Source organism: Podospora pseudocomata, chromosome 4, assembly GCF_035222375.1.
Source record: "Podospora pseudocomata strain CBS 415.72m chromosome 4, whole genome shotgun sequence".
Taxonomy (NCBI): domain Eukaryota; kingdom Fungi; phylum Ascomycota; class Sordariomycetes; order Sordariales; family Podosporaceae; genus Podospora; species Podospora pseudocomata.
The window spans coordinates 1,594,441-1,617,508 of record NC_085888.1 but is presented as its reverse complement, the minus strand read 5'-3'; the positions used below and the strand labels follow the sequence as shown (position 1 = coordinate 1,617,508).

General features: G+C 51.7%; 4 protein-coding genes and 1 non-coding gene across 5 annotated transcripts; 1 reads left to right on the top strand and 4 right to left on the bottom strand.

The window, feature by feature from the left end:
• Positions 1-470: 470 nt before the first annotated feature.
• On the bottom strand, positions 471-552 carry QC762_0066120. The gene has a single exon. It is a non-coding gene; the product is annotated as a tRNA-Ser (tRNA).
• A 6,328-nt stretch (positions 553-6,880) lies between these two features.
• QC762_403390 (uncharacterized protein) lies at positions 6,881-11,039 on the bottom strand. Its single transcript, XM_062889787.1, has 2 exons — positions 8,863-11,039; positions 6,881-8,610 (listed from the first exon to the last, which is right to left on the bottom strand). Exons 1-2 carry the CDS (start codon positions 9,160-9,162, stop codon positions 7,876-7,878), a joined length of 1,035 nt encoding a protein of 344 aa, XP_062743464.1. The 5' UTR covers positions 9,163-11,039; the 3' UTR covers positions 6,881-7,875.
• A 6,521-nt stretch (positions 11,040-17,560) lies between these two features.
• Positions 17,561-18,235, bottom strand: QC762_403400 (uncharacterized protein; the record flags this gene model as incomplete). The annotated part of the gene is made up of 1 exon (XM_062889788.1): positions 17,561-18,235. The coding sequence occupies one exon, from the start codon at positions 18,233-18,235 to the stop codon at positions 17,561-17,563; it is 675 nt and encodes a 224-aa protein (XP_062743463.1).
• Positions 18,228-21,716, top strand: QC762_403410 (uncharacterized protein). Its single transcript, XM_062889790.1, has 2 exons — positions 18,228-20,207; positions 20,267-21,716. The coding sequence occupies exons 1-2, from the start codon at positions 19,669-19,671 to the stop codon at positions 21,513-21,515; spliced, it is 1,788 nt and encodes a 595-aa protein (XP_062743461.1). The 5' UTR covers positions 18,228-19,668; the 3' UTR covers positions 21,516-21,716.
• On the bottom strand, positions 18,636-19,689 carry QC762_403405 (uncharacterized protein; the record flags this gene model as incomplete). Its single annotated transcript, XM_062889789.1, has 3 exons — positions 18,916-19,689; positions 18,803-18,862; positions 18,636-18,749 (listed from the first exon to the last, which is right to left on the bottom strand). Exons 1-3 carry the CDS (start codon positions 19,591-19,593, stop codon positions 18,636-18,638), a joined length of 852 nt encoding a protein of 283 aa, XP_062743462.1. The 5' UTR covers positions 19,594-19,689.
• Positions 21,717-23,068: the final 1,352 nt, after the last annotated feature.

Sequence of the window (23,068 nt, the reverse complement as noted above, 5' to 3'; positions counted from 1 at the left end):
TGTACGGTCCTGCTGGGCGGTAGTAGGGCCAGTGTTGGAAGAGAATTGGGCGGGTTTAGGGGGTCCAGCTGGCTGTTGACTGAACCTGCTGGCACGGGGGGGCTGATGGTTGTCATGGAGCTACATACATACCCAGGGAAAAGTGGCTTCTGGGGAAAGGAAGCAGGTACGAAATGGAAGCATTGTTGGATAATTCTGGGCTTCAGAAATAATGGAACATCAACTTGGAGAGAACAGCTCCAAGGTCAGGGGTCTGGAGTGTGTATAGAAAGTGGTGCAGCTGTGTGCTCAGGTGCGCAAATAGATACCCCTCATACCCTGGTGGAATAGATGAAGAACACGAGCGTTTAGATGCCGTTGGCTATGGAAAGCAGTGCAGATTTTCCGCTTCGAGCAAAAGAAGTGTATCATCCGGGTGCATAGTCCCAACATAACTCCCATCTCCGGCACCCATTTCAACCAAGTTCAAAGGCGTGGTGGCGGAGTGGTCTAACGCGCAAGACTAGAAATCTTGTTCCTTCGGGAGCGTCTGTTCGAATCAGGCCCACGTCGAGTGACATTCCATTTTTGTCTCGTTTGGTTGTGTGGTGGAGTGAGGTTTTTTTTTTAATCGCTCATGATAGTGTCAGAATAGTCAATGAGGCCCACTATTAAGGAATTAATATCTTGGCAGTAGGATCTGAGCTGCCTGGGTCGGTTTTATAGAGGCACCTGGGCAACTCTCCCACGTATAATACCATAATTGACACTTCTGACGACCCCATTACCTGATTTGATAGATGGCAGGGGCTGAGATAACGTTGATAACACCATCACTATCCGTACCTAGCTCGCTTCACTCATATCTTGAACAGCGGTTTTGTAACAGTAGAGTTTGTTGGTATTTCTGGAGTCGACACCGTATCTCTCGTTGCACCGAAGCATCTAGCTCTTTGTCTGTTGTCACGATGTAGTAGTAGATAACTCCTCCTGTACCACTCAGGGGCGAGGACATGGAACGGACAAAAGCAAGGGTTAGGGTCCTGGGCTACTCCGGTTAGCTGCGGGGTTTGGCGATCTCCGTTGCATGCTGCACGTCTGCCCCTCCCCCGCGATCAAGACCTAACCCCGCCCTCCATGATCTTGAAGTTTTATTACTCGCCAAACGCGTCTATTCCTTGCCGAACTTGATCAGAATCAGGACTTTTTCGATCAGAAATTAAAGCGAAGGGTTCGTTTTATTTGACGTAATAAATCTCCTGACTGGGCAGCGAAATCAATCCAGGGGTGGGGAGATGGAGTGTTGGACAGGGTAACCTCACGACGTCATGCAGCAAGCGCCGGACGAACTGTTGCATGCCCAGAAGAGCCGTTAAGAGATGCCCAGTGTTTGCCATCAGCTGAGCAGTTATGGTGGCTTCGAGGTTGGGCTCTGAGCGAGGTGCTGGGCAGCAGTAGAAGAAGTACGATTTTGTGAGCTTGGGGTGAGGCGCCTGAACTTTCCTACCTACTTTGCCTGCGGGACACTGCATGCAGTTCGTGGTTCATGAATCTAAATTTCTGGCAAGTTCCCGCTGAGCACGGCATATCACATCGGCCCTCGATCCGGTCAGTCTGCAATATCATCGGCCATCAGCTGCAACGTGAGAATGAGACAAGTGCTGCCGGCACCCGTTGAGAACTCTCTCGGTGCTCGGTCTGTTGGTGAATCCGGCAACAAAAGGAGTGAAGGCCGAGTAATTATTAGGAGGCAGGTCAGCATCGTAACCGAGACATCCGCCAGAAGCGGTAAAGAGGCAACATATTATCATCTCTCTGTGGAGGTCAACCCCTAAGAGGACAGCACCGTGTGTGAAAAACAGTACGCTGCCATACATTCACGATGGGGGAATACTTTCCTTTCTCCAACCAGAGTACGGAGTTGGACGTCCGCGCACGCCTTCACCTTGGAGAGAGGAGGGGGAATGTTGGAAGGGGGGGTGTACATACTGACCCCTCCTTCAACGATCGCGCTTCCATTGCAACGCTGCTACTGCACTGCGCCTAGCCCAACAGCAGCACCCGGTAAGCCTGTGGTTGAGGAGACACCGTCATACTGACTAAACCCAGATCTTGTGTCTCTCCCACACCTAAAAATACATAAGCAGGCTAGTTTCTCTGCACAATTCCTGACATGCAGTCTTGAAGGCATGCTCGTGGATAGGTTACCTAGAGTTGTGTGTGGCTGTTTTTCCCTTCTAGAAGGATTATGTAAGTGCGAGCACGAGATGGCGGTGCTGGGACTGCGATGTTCCAAGTTTCGGGTTTCATCGTGTGGGTGTGAAGAGGGAAGGAAGCCTGGAGATGGGATGATTCAGCAAACTTGAACTTCACTTTTCCCCAGGTTACCTTGAAGATATTGTCAATCATCCGTGAGGTGAATAACACCGTAGACATGGCAAGGAAGCGCAGCATGACAACCCCTAAATCTGGATCTCACAAGAGTCACCATCACCAACACCCCTTCACCTCACTGGCAACATAGACGCGCACGCATCATCACCACCCCAATCTATCACCCACCCTAAATACCCAGGAATGGAAAAAGAAGTTTTTTGCGCAACAGCAAAAAAAGAATGGTGTGAACACCCATCACGGCGAATCACAGGCAGATCACAGTCACACGGCCTCGCTGATTGGCTCTGTTCCACGAGGGTGCAGCAAAGTTGGATATGCACGACATTTTTGGCGGCACTAATTTGGGGCGATGCTGAGGGTTTTGGTTCAACGTTAGCCGCCCGCTGAGCACACACTGTCAGCAAGCACTATATGTGTGGATGTGGTGCGTGGGTAGTTCTTGCACCAAACATGGGCGGTTGAGGTGATGATCATAGGGATGAGATTATCACAAGGCTGGGATTGTGCGATAGTGCTTGTGGCGAACTTTGGGTATGTTCGGTGAGTCAACTTGGGCGCTTTACACTTTGGCGACGGATTCCAGAAGGCTGTGTGAGATGGTGCAAAGTTGGTATGAGAGGATGTTTTGGGGTCGAAGGGTGACGCCGTGAAAGAGGACACCAGAGCTTGAGTATGGTAAAATGTGTGCACATCGGATACGATCGCGGTGCAGTATTGATTGTCAGATGCTTCTGATGAAGCTTGGAGTCCGTCCAGATAGGTAGGTCAGGCAAGGTAGGATGAAGAGGCTCTGCAGAGGCTACTTCTGCCCCATGAGCAAACCCGCACATCTCACGGACCAGGACTGCCGTCAATATTTACCTGCTTCCAGCAGATGAGGGGTCGTAGCTAGCCTTCAGCTCATCTTTTGTTTCTCTAGTCTAGGTACCTCGGTTCTCGAACCTTACTTGACCGGAGTACAGACAAGCACCTCAACGTTATACTTCAGCTGGACCCCAAGCAGCACCTTCCATGGGGAAGACAGAATCCCATCTACAGCTCTACACTCAGGTATCTCAGCCACAATCTGATATCTGATCCTCACATCCATCAAGAAACATGAAACAATCCCCCAAAGACTCACCTAACGCCACCACCGATCCCATAAGGCTGAAGCTGAACCTTTCCCTTCTGCTCAGCCTCGATCCCACAAACCTCCCCCAAACGCCCCATATTCATCAGTGGAAACCACCTGCGGGCCATCCCATGGATTCCCCAGGCCAGATAATGCACCTTCCCAATTGTTTCCTTTCCCCCTCCCACGGGACAGTCGGCAGCCACATCCTCAGACCAGGTGGTGTGTGCATGCGAGAGGCCACGGATGCAGGTCGACACACGGCTGAAGAGCGTAACCGGACAGAGAAAGGAAGGCTTCCAATGCAACCCCTTTCAACGTGCAATCCCACCCAGCAACGCCAGGCCACAGTGATGGAAGGGCTGCCAACTCGTCTTTACCCGAATAACCCCAACCGAAGCCGGAGCGAGCATCAATGGCACTCTACTCGGAAGGCTTGGGGTCTTCCCGTCTCTAGTTTCCAGCCAAAACTCCAGAAGATGGAGGACAGGACAGGCATCATACCCAAACAGAAGATGAAAGCCAAACAAAATAACACTTACCACCCCCAACACCATCAAGAATACAAGGCTCTGGCCCAAACATACCTACCACGAGGGCAAACCTGCACCCCCGAAACCCACCGAGAATTGGATGATCATAGTAGGTAGGGTAGTATGGTACCACCAATAAAACCACTGGCATATATAGTCCCCCCAGCGTTACCTTTTCTGAGCTGCCGTCCGCGTCCCCCCCAAGACCGAGCAAAGCATGAGGCGTGCGTGTGCGCCTAATTTTTCCATCTTCTCACGCGACACAACATGCTGTGCCTGAGGGCAACAACCACTGGCTGGTAGCACACTGTCGCAGCCTTGTTTTCGTTCACCATTCATCCAATCCATCCAAGGCAGCTGCGTTAAACCCAAAATCCCTTGGTCCCAAGTCTGCACCAGAAAGTATATAGTACCAAGCACCGTCATCTTCGGCCTGTCCTTACCAGCGAGAGTGGTACAAACAACCACCCCCGCGCCCCAAAATAGGGGTCTGGGAAAATCTGACCTGCTGTAGTAGCACACACAACTTCCGCCGCCGCTGGGAAAGAACGTGGTAAAGATGCTGTGCCGCAGGGGCAGAGAGCGTGAGTGTGGTGAGCAAGATTGAGGCGCAGTCTTGTCGTTCACACCCGGAAAAGAGAAAGAAAGAAAGAAAGAAAGCCACACCACGAGGATTTGCTGCAAGAGATGGATGCACGATTGGGATGGGACGGGACGGGGTTACCGACCACCGGCGTCATCCTTCTGGGGGTTGGAGCTGACGGGAGGGTTCGGTGATGTACATGTCCCGGCACCGAGCAGAAAATCCGGTGGAAATGTTTGACGCCGTCAAGGTGTGATAGTGATTGTTTGTTCAGGAAAGGGCAGACAACTTTGCCCAACCCCCATTTCGCACTTTCACTCGGCCGGCGGCTGGAAGAGGCTGTGAAAGGTGAAGTTCGTTGGGTTGGTTGGGTTGGGCAGAGGGCAAACCCACTTGTAGGGCTGGATAAGTCCACCCACCACTCATTGATGCGGTGATGGAGTTGTGCAGTCTGAAGCCAGAGCCAAACCTTTTCTCAACGTCCAACGCCCGGATCACCATCTGCCCTCCTTTAACCTTACTTGCTGTGGCCCAAGCGCACACTGCTGCAGGGAGAGAGCCGGTCGGTCGCGATAGTTTCACCCCGGCAGATCTCTCATGAGATGTTTCAGTCCCATCACCGTCATCCGTAGCCCGAAAGAAAAGAACAAACATACGCCCCCCCAAACCGCGCCTCATCCTTAGGTAGGTAGCTACCATCTACCGGTTTTTATTCTTCCCAGATGTTTCAACTCTGCACAGTGCACCTCGACGCATTGGGGGCTAGATCTTGACTTGTCCCTTTTACACGCCCAATACCTAGCTAGGTGTTCAGGTTAGAGGATCAGATAACAGGTTAATCCTTCTCCCATCCTTCACACGGGAAAGACTCATCGGCGTGGACAGACAATCCCAAACCCACCGACCTCTTTTTTTTTTTCTTTTTTTTTCCTTTTCCCTCCAGCAAAATCGCAACCGCGTCCCGTCGCACGGGTTGGAATATTCCCCGAGAATCTGTCCGACTGCGCCTCCCGAAGAAGGTCAGATCAGGAGTCACCAATGAGAGACCAATGTCGTAAACTTCGTAAAAGAAACATGGGCAGGCAGGAAGGTGGGATGTTGTCGGCCGTGGTTTATACACGGATACCGGCTGTATAATGACACCCAACCTCCCAATGACCCGTCAATAACTGTGCGCTCGACTTTGTGCGACGAGTTGTGTCGTGTTGAGTTCGCAGCTTCTGTCGCTACCCGTGTCCAGGAACAGGAGGTGATCACATCATCGGGAGGTGACTTGCATATCGTGTTTGAGAGTTTTCAGCTTGTGATAGATCGGCCTCTGGAGCTGATCAGAAGCAAAAATATTTCTGCAGTGTGCAAGGGAGAAAAGAGTTTCATAAAAAAAAAAAAAAAAAAAAAAAAAAGGATTCTCGGCTGGGAAAAAAAAACGGAAGGAGGCGAACCGGCAAGATGGAAAAAAGGGCGGCCGATGCGGTCCGAATTCTTCTGTTCATCAGACCGGATGGAGAGAACGGAGGGTCGTTCCTGCCATCGGATTGGTGATGCCCGCCTGGTGACATCCAAGAAGCTGTCGCACTGTGTTTTTGCATTATGTCTCCAAGCATACCCCGTCACTGCCATTAAAGTTGGGAGTGGATTCCTTGTTATGTTAACAAGTTCAGACGAACCGTCCAGGAAATAAAAGTTGGAACTGCCATCCTGACAGTGGAGGTCCCAAACTCCGCAGTTGACATTTGACAGGTAGCCCTACTGATGGAGTCTTTTGTGAAGATTTTTGAAAAGCGGCATGTTCATCATGGATCCCTTGGATTAGTCCAGTTCCAATTCCAGCATCAAACTTTCATCTCATCTTCCAAAGCCAGGGGGAAAGGAAATTCATGTCATGAATCCAGATGATTGACATCCATCATCCCCTGCCACTTGATAGTTACCAGGCAGACGTGTGTCCGACACAAGCCATCTCATTATTTTCCCTCAACCTCCCCTTTTCCATGACATTTTGTGCGAGTGTGATGAACAAAAATCTGAGCGGCGCAAGTGAAATGTCAAAATATTGAGAGGCACAGACACAGGAGATCCCGATGCCCTGGTGAGACTGGAACTTGCCGATAACACACTCGCATATGCGCACATACCACAAAGTGTTAGGGCTCGGATTTAGGGTTCCTTTTTATCCCCATTTTATTGGCACAATGTTTTCCAGCTGTGAGACATTACAAAATATTTTGTGATTTTTACCATGGTTTACATTTATGGGCGAAAATGAGGAATGTGGTGAGATTCCCAAGTAAAAAAAATGTTGAGGCACACAAATCACAAGAGGCATAAAAAATCATTGTTCAATAAGTGAGAGGGGAAAACAAAATAGTTGAGCTGTGAACTAAAATCCATATTATATCTCAAAACGTCGAACCCGAAACATTTCCTTCTAATAATTGCTAAACCGCTATTCTATTTGACCCTCGCTGCTGTCGCCCTGCCAGATATCTTGTCACAACAAAAACAAAAAAAATACTAAATAGAAAATGGGTATATCCATCTCGTGGGAAAGAATAAAAAAGATAAAGAAATGAAAGGAAATAGGGCGCGCGTAAAAAATTTGAGGCGCCCTTGATGACAGTGTAAATGATCGAGGCTTCTTGGACGCCCAGCGATGCCGACCACCCCAAACCAAAGAGACAAAAAACAAGACAACCATTACATGGCGACATACCGCCCCGCCCCACGCCAACAGACTTGATAGTAAAAAAAAACAAATATCCTCCGAGATCCAAAGACCTGCCCCGTGATCCATCCAAGTAGAAAAAACCAAAAACCACCGGTACTTTTTGTTATCCGTGTCCCTCTCTCTCTTGTAAAAAAAACAAGTCGGCAGCTCTTCTGTTGCTGCTTTTCAATAGTAGTAATAATAAATAATCATGTCCGATCCTGCCTCGTCTGCACATTGGGTATTGGGTATCGCTGTGGAAAGACCGGAAAAAGACGACAACACGACGCTAGGGGGAGTGATCCCCGCCCGTGTTTTATAAAGACCCCGGATGACCAAAAGAGTTGGAAAGAGACCTAATCGTACAACCTGGCTCCTGTAAATCCTTTTCGGGTTTTGTTTGTTTTGGTGTTGTGTTGTTGTCATGGCGTGATAACCACGTGTGATGTGATGTGATGTGATGTGATGTGGTGTGTGTGTGTGTGTGTGTGTGAAATAGTGTGTATGATGTGGGAGGGGAGCTGACGCGGGAGGAAGATGAGAAACCATGATGGCAATAATTTTACACGGTCGGGCTCCGGAGGATCTCCTCACAGTTGGTGTCGAAGCGCAGGTTCCAGAGGCGGACGGAATGCATAAAGCGCTCAGTCTTCTCTAGCTCACGCTCACGGCCGAAGAGGGTCTCGACAAACTCTACACCGGCATTCTTTCCGAGCTGGGGATCCTTCTTCTGGGTGGTCTTGACGCGAAGCATGGGGGCCTCGCATGCCTTGAGGAGCTTGCGGAGCTTGTCGGTGAGGCGGTCGCCGGCCTCGATGAAGTCCTCAACCATCTGCTTGTTCTCCAGGGCACGGATCTTGGGAACGGACTCCTCGGCACGCTTAATCTTTCCGGCTAGCTGGATCAGAAGGAGCCAAAGCTCTCCGGCCATGTCCGAGATCGGGGTGGAGGGTCCGTGGTGGTAGACGGTCCAGTCATAGATCCACTTTCCAAGGGAGTTGGCATCGAAAACACTACCCAGCAGCATGATGGGCTCCTCAGTGGGATCCCAGTTCTTGAGAGAGTATCCGGGCGGGATCTTGTGCCGCTTGGCATCCGCCTCCGTGGCAGCACGGGCGGCAGGTGGTGGTGGTGGCTTCTTGTGGGGGTTGGCGGTGGGTCGGGCAGTCTGAGGTCTCTGGGGAACCGATGTTGAGCTGCGGCGAGCATGGCCGCTGATGGGAGCTGTACGGCGCTGTTCCTCAAAGCGCGGCGACGCGAACCCCGCCTCTCTCTCTCTGTCGAAAAAGGGACCGCCCTGCTTGTAGTAGTGGTAATCAGTTGCATGCCCTCTCCCAGCGTTGACAGTGAAGAAGTCCTTGCTGCGCTTCGACTTGGATGACCTCCCCGGCAGCAGGTAGGTGACACCATCGATCTCAATGAGCTCGTCCTCGTCCGACTCTCCATGCGCGTCCACGACCGGATAATAGGAAAAAGAGGTGCTGCGACGCTCCCTCCTGGGAGGCGATGCCGAGAAACTTGGCTTGCGTGAAGACCGCGATTGACTCACATTCACATTGGCAGTGGCGTACTGGCCTTCGCTATTGTACCGAGGCGAGAATGAGGGCGTCCGAGGACTGGGGAACTCGTGCCTGAATGAGGCGCCAGTGGTGCTCGGAGTGCGGAAGTGGGCGCGGGTGGCCGGTCTCTGGACCGGAGGAGGCCCATAGTAGCCGGGTCCCCGGGGTGATGGTGTCGGAGAAGGGCTGGGAAACTTGTTGTCGTCGTAGAAAAACTCCGCGGTGCGTGCGGACGCATAGGGTGAATAGCTAGCCATCGTCTCCGGCTCTTGTGATGTCCTTCGAGACATCAAATCCTAAATAAGAAAAACCTCTTTCTCTCTCTCTCAAATACCCCCTCGCCCGATGCCAAGGCTGTTGTTTTGAGTCGTTTCTGCTGGGTTTTGTCGTCGAATCCGTTTGCTGTGTTGGGCGCTGAAGGGGACCAATTCACCTTGGTCTGTGGTCGGTAGGAAGAAGGGGGATGCACTGTCTTCTGATTTCTGACATATCAAGGGATCTGGCGGATGGTTTTATGCGCTGTCCTGATGGGAGCCACGGTCACCAAAGTTGCGAAGAACTCTGGTGGTTGCGAGAAGTAACTGGACGCTTCGTGGAGGTCCAGTGTTTGGCTGCTTTGTAATCGAGTGTCGGATCTCGAAGACTGTGACTGGTGAATTATTTCATGAGAGGGTTTTTTGGCGAAGCCAAAGGTGCTAAAGCAGGACGAAGAGTTTTCGGGTGTGGGTGGCCTTTATAAAAATGGTGGGCAGTTCCACTCGCGCACCAAAAAACAGGGGCAAGGTCTGTTCTCAGTGACCTTGAGAACTTTTTTGCTCGAGGGCTGGGGGCTGATGTGATGGTGGGGGCGTGTGCGTAACTGGGATGTGGCAGGGGGAAATGTCTCAGGGGGCCGTCTATAATCACTCCTCCCCTGCCTGACCAGGATCGCAATGTATCCTGCCCAGTCCCAATTGAATTTTCCAAACACTGTGTCTTTCTCCAGCGCAAGCACGGCCCGTCTTGCGGCCAATGGATTTCCGGATAGAGGAGAGAGAGAGGAATTTCTCTGCTTCTCTTGCGTAACGCTCTCTGCGATGTTGAGATGAATCACGGGTGAATCACTCAACAAGAGTCTTCCATTTCTCTGACAGGTCCCAGGTCCTGGATTTGTGAAATTTGTGAATGGATTGCAAAACGGGAAGGCGTGCGATGTTCCCCTTCTAAGCGAAATTGGTCCACACAATGACTGGAAATATTTCAAGGTCTCTGTCCAACGTCGCGTCGAGCCCAGGCTTCATTTCAAATTCCCAACGGCCCGTGAAAATTTTCAAGAGGCGTCGACGCGGCTGTTCTGCCTGAGTGGTGTAAACGAGGCCGGGGGCGCAGGGGACAGGAAGGCTGGGAATCCGGAACAGCGGCTTGGGCCACCCTGGCCTATCTGACCACGAGAAATGTCGTGGCCTTGTGGACGAGGCTGCAAACAGAGTCGCTTAGCGCTTCGTATCAATTGTGTTTCGGGGTATATGTTGCCGCCGGATAATACTCCGTGCCTGCTGAGCTGTGAGCAATCTTGGGAGAGATGATTGTGAACCGTCGTCAGCAGATAGGTGCCTTCAACCATGTGTGATGGTGATGATCAGCGGCGGCGTTTGGCTTCATCATCGAGGAGGTGCAAGATGGGATGGGCGCGTAGAGACAAGAGTCATAGTTGACGGAGTGCTCGGAAGCAGGCGAGAGACTTGATTATGAAGGCGCCAGTTCGGTGACGTTTGCTTGCCTTCTTTCGCCCCTCTAGTGTATGAATGATCCGCCAGATTGGGATGGTGAAATGCGGGGTTGCATGTGTGAAGCTGTGACATGTTGATGATGCACACAGCGGCACAAGCATCACCACCCAGATAACGTATGTAGGTCCAAGGTCCAGATGACCGTCATGTGGTTGCTGGCCACCACGTCCCTATCCCAACCTGGATCCCGCAGATAGCCTGGCCGGAGATCATCGGAGTCCGCCAAGCGGGAACGGTTGTCAGCGTCGTCCGGCGAGGGGGACCGATTGTTCGGCGCAGGAGTGCGGGCGTTTGTAGCTCACGTGTCCCAGATGCACCGACCTGCAGGCCCGTTTGAGGTGGGGGAGATCTGGCGGGACTTGCATGCGGCCGCCTCGAGGGCCAATCACGAATTTCCATGGAATATTCCACCCCTCCACTTGCCTTCTTTTTAAATCATGGAATTCCTAATCTTTCGACATCTCCTTCGATATCCCATCCACACGTTTCTCTTTTCGGCCACCATCCACCGCTTCATATCGACCGTTGTGCGATGTTCAGCAAAATTCCAGCATCTTAAACGGAAAATTAACGTGCGACCTCGTGTACGAAGACGATCTGGAGCACGAGCTTTTCTGTCCTCACAAACAACACCAACCGCCAATCATTCTTGATTCTGCCGGTATCGAGACCATATCGCCTGAATAGAAACACTGTCACAAATCCAAGCAGCTGCCGTGTGTGCGTCGGAGGACGAGCGGACGGACGGCCTGGAAGATACCCATGCCATACGACCAGACCGCCCAAAAGGCTAGCAAACATTTACAATATCGCTGCCGCACCTCGCCTATCACGGTTTTTCTTAACAAGACAGCAGCTTACCCAAGCCTTCGGCACGGCATCCCTTTGATCCCACTTGATGACACATCTCCGCTCACCGTGTCCTTCGCCAAAAGCACCCCGGAGCATCCACGGTGAGGACACAGTATCACGGCACGGTCAAGAACAGCCGCGGGTCAATCCGTCAAATCAAGAAGCCCTGCCCATCATGCACGAAGCAACACACCATCACACGGCCTTGGTATCCTAGCGCCGTCAATGGAGCGCACCTCCCTTCACCTTCATTTTTCGTCTCGTCTTGGCAGGCTTGGCAGTCGTACTGCCCAGTGGTGAATCCGGGCACGCTTTGTTTTTTTTCTAGAAGAAGCACACCCCTACCTTGCTCGCGTCTTAACCCCCGGTCAAGGTGCACGGCACCGACCCCCGTCAATCATTTTCTTTTCTGATTGATTTGCTTCCTTTTGGCTCACCGTAAAAAATTTTCTTCCCCGAACCAATGCGATTTTCATTTGACCCCTGGACCAGCGCCGTCGGCGAAAGGGGTGAAGCGAAAGCGACAAGTGTCGAGGGAGGACAGGGAGACGGCGAGAGACATGAGATGAGCGGCATCCAACAAAAAGCACACTTTCCCTCTCCCTTCGGTGGGTGCCATCTGCCCTATGGCAATTGGTGAGTCACGATATCTAGTATACGGGGGAGTGTGGGAGTGGCATGTACGGTTTATGCTTCGCTGCCCTAATGGTTGCTGGGCCCATTGTCTGATGCGTTGATGTCCAACATCAGCAGGCTGTTTGGGTGCAGACCGCTGAATGGCCAATGGGCCTGCGTCGGCACCTTCAGGATGCAGATGCACCCGGCCCCCGATTGGATTCTCGGGATCCGCTGAGCACTGACTGGTCCATCCAAAAGCACACCCCATCACCAAACAGGTTACCTGGTGAAGAATGTATCGATCCTCGCAGCCGGCCTCTCGATCACTTCGTCAAGAATAGGCAACTTTGAAGCGGGTATGGGACATCACCAACCGATGTTGCAGAGTTTTGTCCCTCACCGACACTTCTCGACGATGGCGAGCATCCAGAAAGCGGCCGGGGTGGCATGGAAAGATTCCTCGCCGTACATATTTCATGCCGGGAGGGGGGTGTAGAATGTACGAAAGCGTCTTATACGCCGAGGAGCCGGTGTGATCCTGGACGCCGGCCTTTGACGTAGCGCCATGCCCACAAAAGTTTTGAGAATTTTGCCAAAAAAAAAAAAAAGTCGATATCTCTGTCCAATGCCGCTCTCTGCCAACCGCGATTGCAGTAGGAAAAAGATACGAACGAAGGGTCGAACACTCACTCAAGAGCAGTCAAGCGGACGGAAGCAGGAACGTTGCAAAGCAGGGACTGCCGTCCCTTATCCGGTCCCTGTTGCGATCGCCGTGGGCTACCGAAGGCGGACTCTAGATAGGCAGAACACCAACAATGGTAACGGCCTTGAGGTGGATCAGGCATCACTAGCATCGACCGACCTCGACCGCAGCCCTCGCGTGCCCTCACCCACAATGTACGAATCGTCTGGCACCACACCCCTTTTCTTTGACAGAAACCCTCCCAACAACCCAACATCCAGTGAGATAACCAAGGCGCTGTTGACCCGCCTCACTTCTCACTCGTCCCGCAGAAGTTCGTGTCACCAAACCACAGTCTGTCTTGTCCCTATAATCGAATAGGGGCTACGGAACACTTATCAGGTGCCCCACCTCTTTGAATGCCACTCCTGCCAGTGATGTAAAACAACGACGTTGCGATGAATATCGACAATCAGGCGGCCGCGCATTTTCAATCAGCTGCCTTTGAACACAGCACTCCATGGCCAGTCCCGCCGTGCTCGCTCTCCGAAGACACCGGCACCCCGGGTGGGAGGCCTTCCATGTTTGGAAGCCGGAGCCAATGACAAGCCGAGCGCAAACGGGCCTCGTCAGCGGTGAGCATCGAATGCTGTTTTGCTGGTCTTGCTTGCCCAGTCCGCCAATCCCAAAGCTTTGATAGCAACGGGGACGTCACGCAGGCGCTGTGGTTTGTTTTTACCCTTGATGAATGTCTTGCAGACGGAGAGAATGGCTCTTCTGCACCTTGCCTTTTTCCTTCACAGTGTTGCGACGCTTCAGGGGCGAGAGGAGGTTAGCGCAAACGCAGCAACTTTGACACTTTCTGTTTCGCATGACATCGCAGCGCAGGCTGTTCCAGCAAATGCACAGGCCACAGGGCAATCACCGCCAAGAGCTGAGCTTGCCTGAGGTTGCTTTGAGGCAAACGACACACCAGGGAAAACAGGGTTAGAGCTGGTGGAGCACTCAGCTCTGAAGAGTTGTTTCTTTTTTTCCTCCATCTCGACTATCACATGCATCACAGCAGCCAGGTACGGTTGGACAGAGTGTGACAAAGTGCAAAAACCCGAGTGTCTGGGACCAGCTTCTCTCGAGCCACATGGTGGCTTAGCTGGCTGGAAAGATCTTCGTGATCCTGGTCTGGTTCGTCTGATTGGCTGTTTTACCTTTTCGGAACATCCCGGCTCCTCGTGCTGTGGCGAGTGCATCCAGCATTAGCCATCCCGGGACTGTGGCACGCCCGGTGGAAACTGTGGATGGTGCCTGGGTGCTGACAAACGCACGGTCCAGCACTCTCTTCCGACTTCTTGTGCCGGCATCAGGCCGAGATGGAACTTCAAGACCCAATTCTTGCCCAACTTCCTTCCAACTTCTCTTCCTTTCTGTTAACGAATGCGACGATTTCGAGGCCTCGATTATTCCATTTCGCCTCAGAGGTAACCTGCCTACGTCAGAATTCCTTTTTCATTTGTCATCCGTCGGATATCGACACACCCCAGCCAGCACTCTTCATCTGTCGACCTCAGGCCTCAATATCCCACACTTTTCTCTGCTGCCCTGCCCTGTGGCTGAGGCAATCTACATATCCCTATTGCACGGCAGTTGGCATAGCCGGCAAGGTTCAGCAGATAGCAAAGTGAAGCGGTAGCTACAATGGAACTGAGTCACTGGTGAATCAGCTACAGGTCGAGTGTGCAGCTATCGCCGATGCTACGGTCATGGGGCCAACCACATGAGCCTTCGATATCCGCCCCCATATGTGAGGTATCGTCCACTTCAACGGCCATCCCACGCTCTAAACGCGCGGTCCCTCTCACGGCGATACACGACTGGGGCTCTTGCAACTGTTTTGTCACTTTTTATTCAACATCCCACGCTTTGGTTGTCCGTGGTTTACCCACTCCCGACTGCCTCGGGCCTCTCACATATCCTGCTCACTCACACGCCTCCCGTACGTCTTGGGTGAAGGGCCGATACTCCGCCCACACTTCCGACAGCCTCGGCGGTAAGCTGTATATCAGCTACCTTCACACTTGGAGCACGCCGGGCGAAGGCTATTCACTTAGCTCATCTGTTGTCAAGGTGAACGGGCATGGCAAGCTACGCAAGCGCGTACACCAAAACCTGCGATCTGCAATCTGGCACTTTTTATATCTTTTCTGTCGTGTTTCTGCGATCCGCGTTCGCCACTTTGGGCACTGTGTTGGACCGAAAGGGGCAGTGCCATATCGTTTTTGCGTTGTCTCTTCGCGATGCCACGCCCACTGGCTACGTCAAACCTTTCTCCTCTTTTTTCTGGTCAAGCGGAGACGGAAGACTGGCAGTGGTGAGATCGGTCTTATTATCTGGGTAATATTACACACATGCTATGGGTCGTGGACAGGCGTGGTCACAGATGATCAGCACGGGGCATCATATTGAGCGTTTTGTGGGAAGCACCGGGACCCCAGTGGGGAAGAAGGCTTTTGCAACCCAACGATGGGTGCCCGGATCTTGTTCCTGCAGCAGGGACGCCGTGGTTGAGAGCCTGTTTGTGGCTTTGCTCTTGTTTTTTATTCATGAATCTGGACTGCTCGATGAACGCGAGTGCATCCCATCACATTACATCGTCTCGATTGATGGTTTTCTCAGGTCGCAGTGGATCGGGTTCCGGCATATTTTTCTGACAGACTGAGACCAGTTGATCATGGGCTGATTCCCTCTGGTGCTGCCACTTTGCCCGGCAGGCAATGCTGCTGAGCCTTGGGCATAGTGCTTAGTGTCGGGTCAGTTGGGTTGAGAGATCAGACCTGGGGTGAGTCCAGGTCCTGGGCGACACACCAGCTCTTTGCTTTGTCGTCTTCACTGGCGTCACTTCTGATCTCGAAGAGTTTCGAGATCGACATCATGTGTCCCCAGAGTGTTTTGTGTAACAAGGTTGACTGTGTTCTGGAAGGGCCCGACGGAAAAGCAGGGTCGGTTCCCTCCTGATATGTTGGACACGAGTTGGGAATCAGAATGATCGTCAAGTGACGTTATTTCCCGGCAGCGGTTATCTGCTGTGTATCGTGCGTCGGCCATGTCAGTGGGCGTTTCTCGGTGGGAGGGGGGAGGGCGTGTGGGATATGGGCAGAGCCTCGTTGACTCGACTTTCTTGAGTCGAGTCGAGTCGAGTCGAGTCACGGCTAGCCACACCCCTCTGCATCCTTTCTCTCTTCCCCAAATGCAACGCTCTCGAGGTCGGGTTCGGAAAAGGCTTGATATGAGAGGCCAACTTGCGCAGACAGTGTTGTTCACTGTGGCATTTTTGGGTTGTGTACATTTGCTATCGTCACTGCATGTGTAACAGGTCTGATAGGTTTGCTTGATATGACAAGTCCAAGTTCTGAGGGGGGGGGGGGAATATGGTGGTAGTCATAGGACCTATGCTTCCTTACTCTTCATTTGTCTCACGACGACGAAGGCAAAGGACGAGGCTTCCTGTCACACAGACGTCCGCGGCACGAAGGAGGTAAGCAAACGTTGAATTAAGGTTCTTCATAGGCTGATCTGATGCCTGTTTCTTCCTCACACATGCGATAATTGATGAGTCTTGTGGGCATGGGGTCGCCAAGCGCCGAGGGGTGTAGGTACCCCTGTTTCACGGCGTCAAGGACGGGCATAGTGTACAGAGCTTGCGTCATGTCTTTTTTTCGGAGGGGAAATTCTCGCTTGTTTGAGGCTCATCCTTCTTGTTATCTTATATTTTTCACTCATATCGGACGCCTTTTCGGCGGAAGGGTGTTTGGGCCAATTATATGTGGCTTGGGGGAGATGTGAGTCACCGTACCACACCTTGGTTGATGGTTGGTGTTTATTGAATGATGAGGGGTGATAGGTCTGTGAGGCGGCCCTTGCTAGGCAGCAGGCGGTTGAGGGACATAAAAGTCAGAAGCTGATTCCTGTGGTTGTTGTTGGAGAAGAAGCTGGAGGTAGGTCTTGTAAGTGGCGGTTGGTAATCACGGTGCATTGCATAGAACTGCCGGCCAAGCACGCACGTCTTCCGGAGCCTCATGGGATCTTGGATGTAGAGGTGTTAACGTGTGAACAAGGTCAAGGGGTTGATGCAGTCTCGGGATTTTTTTCTTGTTGGATGTCTCGGACATGGGTGGGGAGTGATGAGGCTTATTTCTTGTGATACTATCGCAGTGCTATGTTTTTTCGGTGTCTTTGGTTTGGGGTAGTTATTGCCTAGAAGCTAATTATCTGGTCGAGCAACTCGCCCGCGACCCTTCATCTTGCCGTTATGTTCTCGAGAAGGATTGGTGAGAGCTGATGAGGAAGGTGATAGGGGTTACACCAGGTAATCGGCCCATGTGTTGTTCATCGGGACGATGTTTAGGAGTGAGACAGGCGATAAGATGATGCACGTTGTTGTGGTTAAGAGGTAGCTTCTTCACCAGGATAATTTGTATTTGAGACATCATGGAGTAGATGTACTAATCTTCTGTCTAAGGTAGACTGAGGATCGTTTGAGCATCTCATGCTTGCCCAATGGTCAAATCTGCGAGCGGACAGCGAGGGTAATTCCATATAACGGCATGGAAAAAAAGAGTGAAGTCAATTTTGACAGGGTATCGTTGAAACCTGGAAAAAGCAGCCGAAAACAAAAGGAAAAATGAAAAGCCCCTCCAAAAGAAAAACCGTCCATCATGATGACAACCAACTTGTCCCGTCTCCTCACCTCCTTTGCCAGCAGCCATCTCCCCTTTACTTCCAAACACTCTCACTCCCCACACCCTCCGCCTTGCCCTTCTGGTACGTCTCACTGAGCGCGTCATATAACCCCTTTAGCCTCTTGACCTCCCCCCTGAAGTACTCCCTCTCCTTCTCATCCTCCACCTCCTCGATCAGCTCCCCTAGACTCTTGCTCTTGAAGAACTTGTTATTCTTGTTATACAACCCCCTCCTCTTAAACTCACCCTCCCCCTCATTTTCTCCCCTTACTTTGAACACCTCCTCCAGAATGTCAATGTCATACGGGATATTGAACGCGTCTCTTGAGTCCTCGTAGGTGAACAAATAGTAGAACTCGTTGAACCCAGCCCAGGTGATTCCAGACAGACAGAGGGAACAGGGCTCGTGTGTGGCGAAAAAGATGCAGGAAGAAGGGGAGGGGCGGGAGGAGGGGGGGATGGTGGTGAAGAATTGCTGGATGCAGTTTATTTCGCCGTGGAGGAGGGGGGAGAGGGCTTCGTTGTTTGTGGCTGTTGTTATGGGGGACAGGGTGTCGCGGGAGAGGATGGAGGCGCCGAAGAGTTTTGAGCCGGAGGAGACGCCGGTGGTGGTGAGGGGGATTATGGTGGACTCGGTGAGGGTGAGGAGGGTGGTGAGGAGAGTTGAGGGAGGGTGCGGGTTGGGAGGGGTGTTGGTGTTGGTGGGCATGGTGGTGGTGATGATGTTGTTGTGGTTGGATGTTGTGGTGTTGGGTGATGATGTGATCTGTTGTTGAGCACCGGTGTCCTTTTATCGATCGCCGTGTTGGGCTCTCCGGGGCCGGTGACGGCGACGGCCGAGGGCGCGCCAAGGATTCTCGGCGGCTCCCGGAGGGGTCCGGGGCGGGGATCGGAGGTGCCTATCGGCGGTGGCAGGACTATTGATAATTTGCATGTTTGATGGAAATTGAGCTAATGCAGAATTATTTCGGTGGAGAAATGCTTTCAGCAAGGATGATGCTATTGAAACAAAATGTTGTGCAGTGGATGACCAGTTCGGGGACCCCTAACCCAGCGCCCTTCTGTTCAACCCCACATGCTCTGTCCCTCTCTTCTTACAGCCACAGACCTCAAATCTGGCAAGCTTCAACATCCCATGCGTAATTGTCCTCTTCAATCATGACTTTCCCGTCGTCACTACCGCGATAACCACTCCACTTCTTTTGGTCCTTTTCTCGCAATGGCTGACACGGTGTTAGCGCCTGGTTCAAGTTCGGCGTTCGTCCATGGCACTCACCCAGAGTCTACTGTACTTGATGTAGACGCCACCAAAGAACAACACTTTCTTCTCGCCTTCCTGGAAATACTTCGTCAATGAGCGGCTCTGGAGCTTCAATGAGGGTGTCCTACCTCAACCTGTGGCTCATGCCACTCCGTAGCAGTCTCACCAACATAAAACTTAGTCGAAGCATCAATCTTCGCAACATTATCAATCTCAGCTGAGGCCCCAATGACAACCGATGTGCCCTTAGTAGTCCAAGTAGTAATCCGGATATCCCTCGCCGCTATAGTCGATGTGATAACATAAAAACCGCCGCTCTTCTTGATGTCAGGGAACCTCCTCAGGAGATCCTTGGCATTCTTGTTCGCCCATGTGCTGAAGGGGTCTTTGAGCCCAAACGATCTCTTCTCGACCGGATCATTGCACAGGAGGATCGCCCCAAACTCCCCCTTAAGCTCATATCTGTAGGCAGAGGAGAAGGTGGCAGGAATGTTGGCTTGAGTTGCGGCAGATGTTGAGATCGCAACCCTGCTGACGGTTTCCGTTGTCTTGGGACCCCATTTGGAGCTTTCTCGCCGCTTTTCCCACGTTCGTCCTACGAAGGGGCTTAGGCCAAAGGCTTTGAGTTCTTGCGGCTTGGTCACGTCAACGATTCTCTGCCAGTCGCCCCTGTCGTCGATGAAGCCGCAGACACCGGGGTAGGCGTCGAGATCGGAGGCTGGGTTGAGCAAGGCATGGCCGAAGCCAGACTTTCGCATCCCATAGGCGTAGTCCTCGAACTGGAAGGATTCTGCTTTTATGGTCATGGTTGAGGTGATGTCCGCCGCTTGACTGTGGTGAGGTAAAGGTGCATGAGGTGAAAGTATCTGTCGTTGGGCTGCATGGAGACCTTGGAAGTGACGTTGAGGATACTTGAGGGGCTTTTGGAACCAATGGATAACAGGCGCAGATGTTTGAACCACACAGGGAACAGACCCCTCGATTGGGCCCCGTGCCCATCAACGGAGCAGCCCAACCTTGGAACACCATGTCGCCCAATTTGCGGCCGGCATTCTGCTTCTCTACACTCCACAACACAGTGTATGATGGGTCAACAACAGTATCAGAATGTCTTGGGGCTGTTCCTCGCCTGGGAAGAAGATGGAGGAGAGCATGCATCTTCGGGGGAGAACCCGTTTCACACGCAACTGGAGGAGTTTGTCCACACTCTTCAGCTGGGATACAACTATGACATTGAGCAGTGGCTCATTCCGTCAGAAAAATATCCTCGTGCCTTGGACAAGAAACTCAACGAGACTGTCGAGCGGATCAATGAATGCAGTAAGAAGGAGGAGGGCGCATTGGACCTGCTCATCATCTACTACGGTGGTCATGCGGTGGCCAACCCCTACGAACCCGATAATGACCTGTTATTAGTTCCGTAAGTCTCCCGAAATTCTTTCTCGACGAGCTAGCTGCCTTCGCTAACTTGACGACAAGATGCCCAAAAAGCAAGGACGTATCCGTTTCTTGGGCGACGGATGTTTTATCAAGAATCCAATATGTAGAGGGTGCTGATATCCTGATTCTCTTGGACTGCTGCTACGCGCAGAGAGGCCAGCATGCGATAGATCACATGCATCGGCCACCGCCGAGACCAATGGTCACTCTCGCGGCTGTTGACATTGATGGCAAGGCTATCCAAGATGGGGACTATACGTTCACCCAAAACCTATGCGCACAACTTGAGGAGTTTGGAAACAATACGGAGACTTTTAGTATCAGCCAGTTTCATCGAGCCCTTCGACGAAGGACCGCTAGTTGGAGACGACGTCAACCCGACGGCAAGATTCCAGATCCTCTGATGTCCTCCAACACAACTCATGAGTTTGGGTTGCTGGGACCGCTTGAGCCGCAAGTAGACCCGGCTGAGACGTCGACCGTGGGAAGAGCTATATCCGCCAAACCAGCTGGGCATGCCAAAGAGGAACGGTGCCCCGTAACCGCAGAGAGGTCTTCATCTGCCCTTGCCGCCTCTCAGCTCAAACCTCCAAGTCCTCGAGCCATCAGCGCGGGAACCCATTCACCAGCTTCTCTCAAGAATGCATCATGGGAGGACAATGTCAGTTGCTGCATGGAATTCCATGATGTGGATGAGGCACGCCCTCCTAGTGCGCCCTCTTCAGTTCTCAGTTCTCGTTCCCTTTCGCCAGCCTATTCAACAACCTCTCAAAACGGGCGTCTACGAACCGAAAGTCCTGATACTCACCCTTGGGTTCCTAGCATCGTCGACATGCCCGCCACCTCACCCCACGACAAACTCAACATCTACGTCAGTCCACCTGACGTGGAAGCAGTTATGCCCACCGCTCCGATGAGTTGTTCCCCTGCTGCTTCATCGAGCTCCTTACAAGAGTCAATTCTGCCGCCAAGAAACAAGAGAGATCACCAAAAGTGTTATGATGTGCGACTGTCACCTTCTGCTCCGTACGAGAGTCCCAGGATAACCCCACGGGGAAGCAAAGAAAGGACAGACAACGTGCCATACCCGCGACATTCGCAGACAGTCATGCCAATATTGCGAAATCGAAGGTCACAAACATTTGACAATGCTGATTTTGGCCGGGCAAAGGATGGCTATGGAGGTCCGCGTTGGCAAGCGCAGGCTGACTCTGACTCCGAGGATGAATTTTGGCCCCCGGAACACTCGGGACCTCGTCATCAGTTGTATGGTGGTTATCGGCGGTGAAAGGGGAGGTTGACGGTTCAGAGGTAGCGTGATTGTTGGTTTGTTATGACTCCGGAGGATCGGTGTTGCGGACAGCGACTGAGCACAACGGAGGAATGTTTCTGACAGATGTCTTGATGTATGTAAACTGGACCAATATCTGGTTTCTTCATACTTTTAGATGAACAAGACAATATAGATACACGTATTGAACACCATTCTTCCAAGCTACCTCCATCGACACGCTCTCTATCTGTAAACCACCATCCAAACCCACCTTGATCCCCACAGCAACCCCCAGACTCTTCCCAGATCCCCACAAACACCCCTTCGTAACACCAATGACCTCAGAACTTGTATAACACTCGACCTATCGGGACCAATATCCCCAGGTCTTTCCTTCCCTACCACCCACGAAAGGTGGGGGGTGGGTGTTTGATTGTCATCACAGGTCTTGTTGCATGAAAAGAAAAAAGAATACTACACAAATTTATCCCCCAGAGTGAAATGCCTCAGACCTCAGACTTTGATGCTTGGCCTGTGAGAAAAGAAACAACAGGTCACCCTTCCGTGAGAGAAAGAAAACAACGGGAGGGATATGTGTAGGTGTCATCATTGGTCTGTGATAGTTTCGTGTTGACGGGGAAAATGACTGCAGCTACAGGTGTCTGTCCAGCGACAAAACAAGAGAAGCGTGCCCCCAAAAGCCCTCAAAAAACACAACTTGAGAAAGAAAAAAAATGGATAAAGACCTCAGACTTGGAATACTCGATCTGTGGAAGAAAACAAGACAGGTCTCACTCCCGCGTGAGAAAAAACAAAACAATGCGGGGGTGATTATCATCATTGGTCTCTGATAGTTTCGGTGTCAAAAGAGAAAAACGTTGTGAAAGCCTAGAGAAGGACAAGAGGGAAGGGTAGTGTAGAGAAGAAAATGTGAAAAGAAGGGTAAGGACAGCAGAAATGAAGGGATAAAAAGACAAATAAAGGTAAAAGCAAAAGTGTGGTTGTTTGACGAAGCCCTCTCCAAACGTGAGCAACGACCAGGCGAAAATGATGACCTCAAACTGTGTGTGGCACTAGACCTTTGAGAAAACAAACAGGTCTCTCTCCCGCGAGAAACGGAACGACGGGAGGGATGTGTGTGCATATGTCATCATCGGTCTGTGAAACTCTTCGTGTTTGGATGAAAATGCCTGCGCTAAGACGCATGAAAGAGGTGTGATGTTGTAAGATAAAACGGGGAACGGGTAAGAGAAAAGTAAAGACGACAGAGAAGGGTAAAAAGAACAGAGAAATGCGAACAGGGGAGGAAAAGAATAAAAGTAAAGGGAAAAGAGGTGAAGAACGATTGAAACAAGGCAACGAAGGGTAGGGAAGAAAAAGTAGAAAAGGAAACAAAAAGCGGACATGAGAAAGAAAAATGGTCCTGATGTCCACCACCAACCCCACGTGTAATCTTCAAATCCGTACGCCCTGTATGTCGGGCAACTGCGCAAGACCTCAGACTAGGAAACCAAGCCCTGTATAGGTCTGCCATTGTCATCGGTGCCATATCTCACAGTCGAATGTCA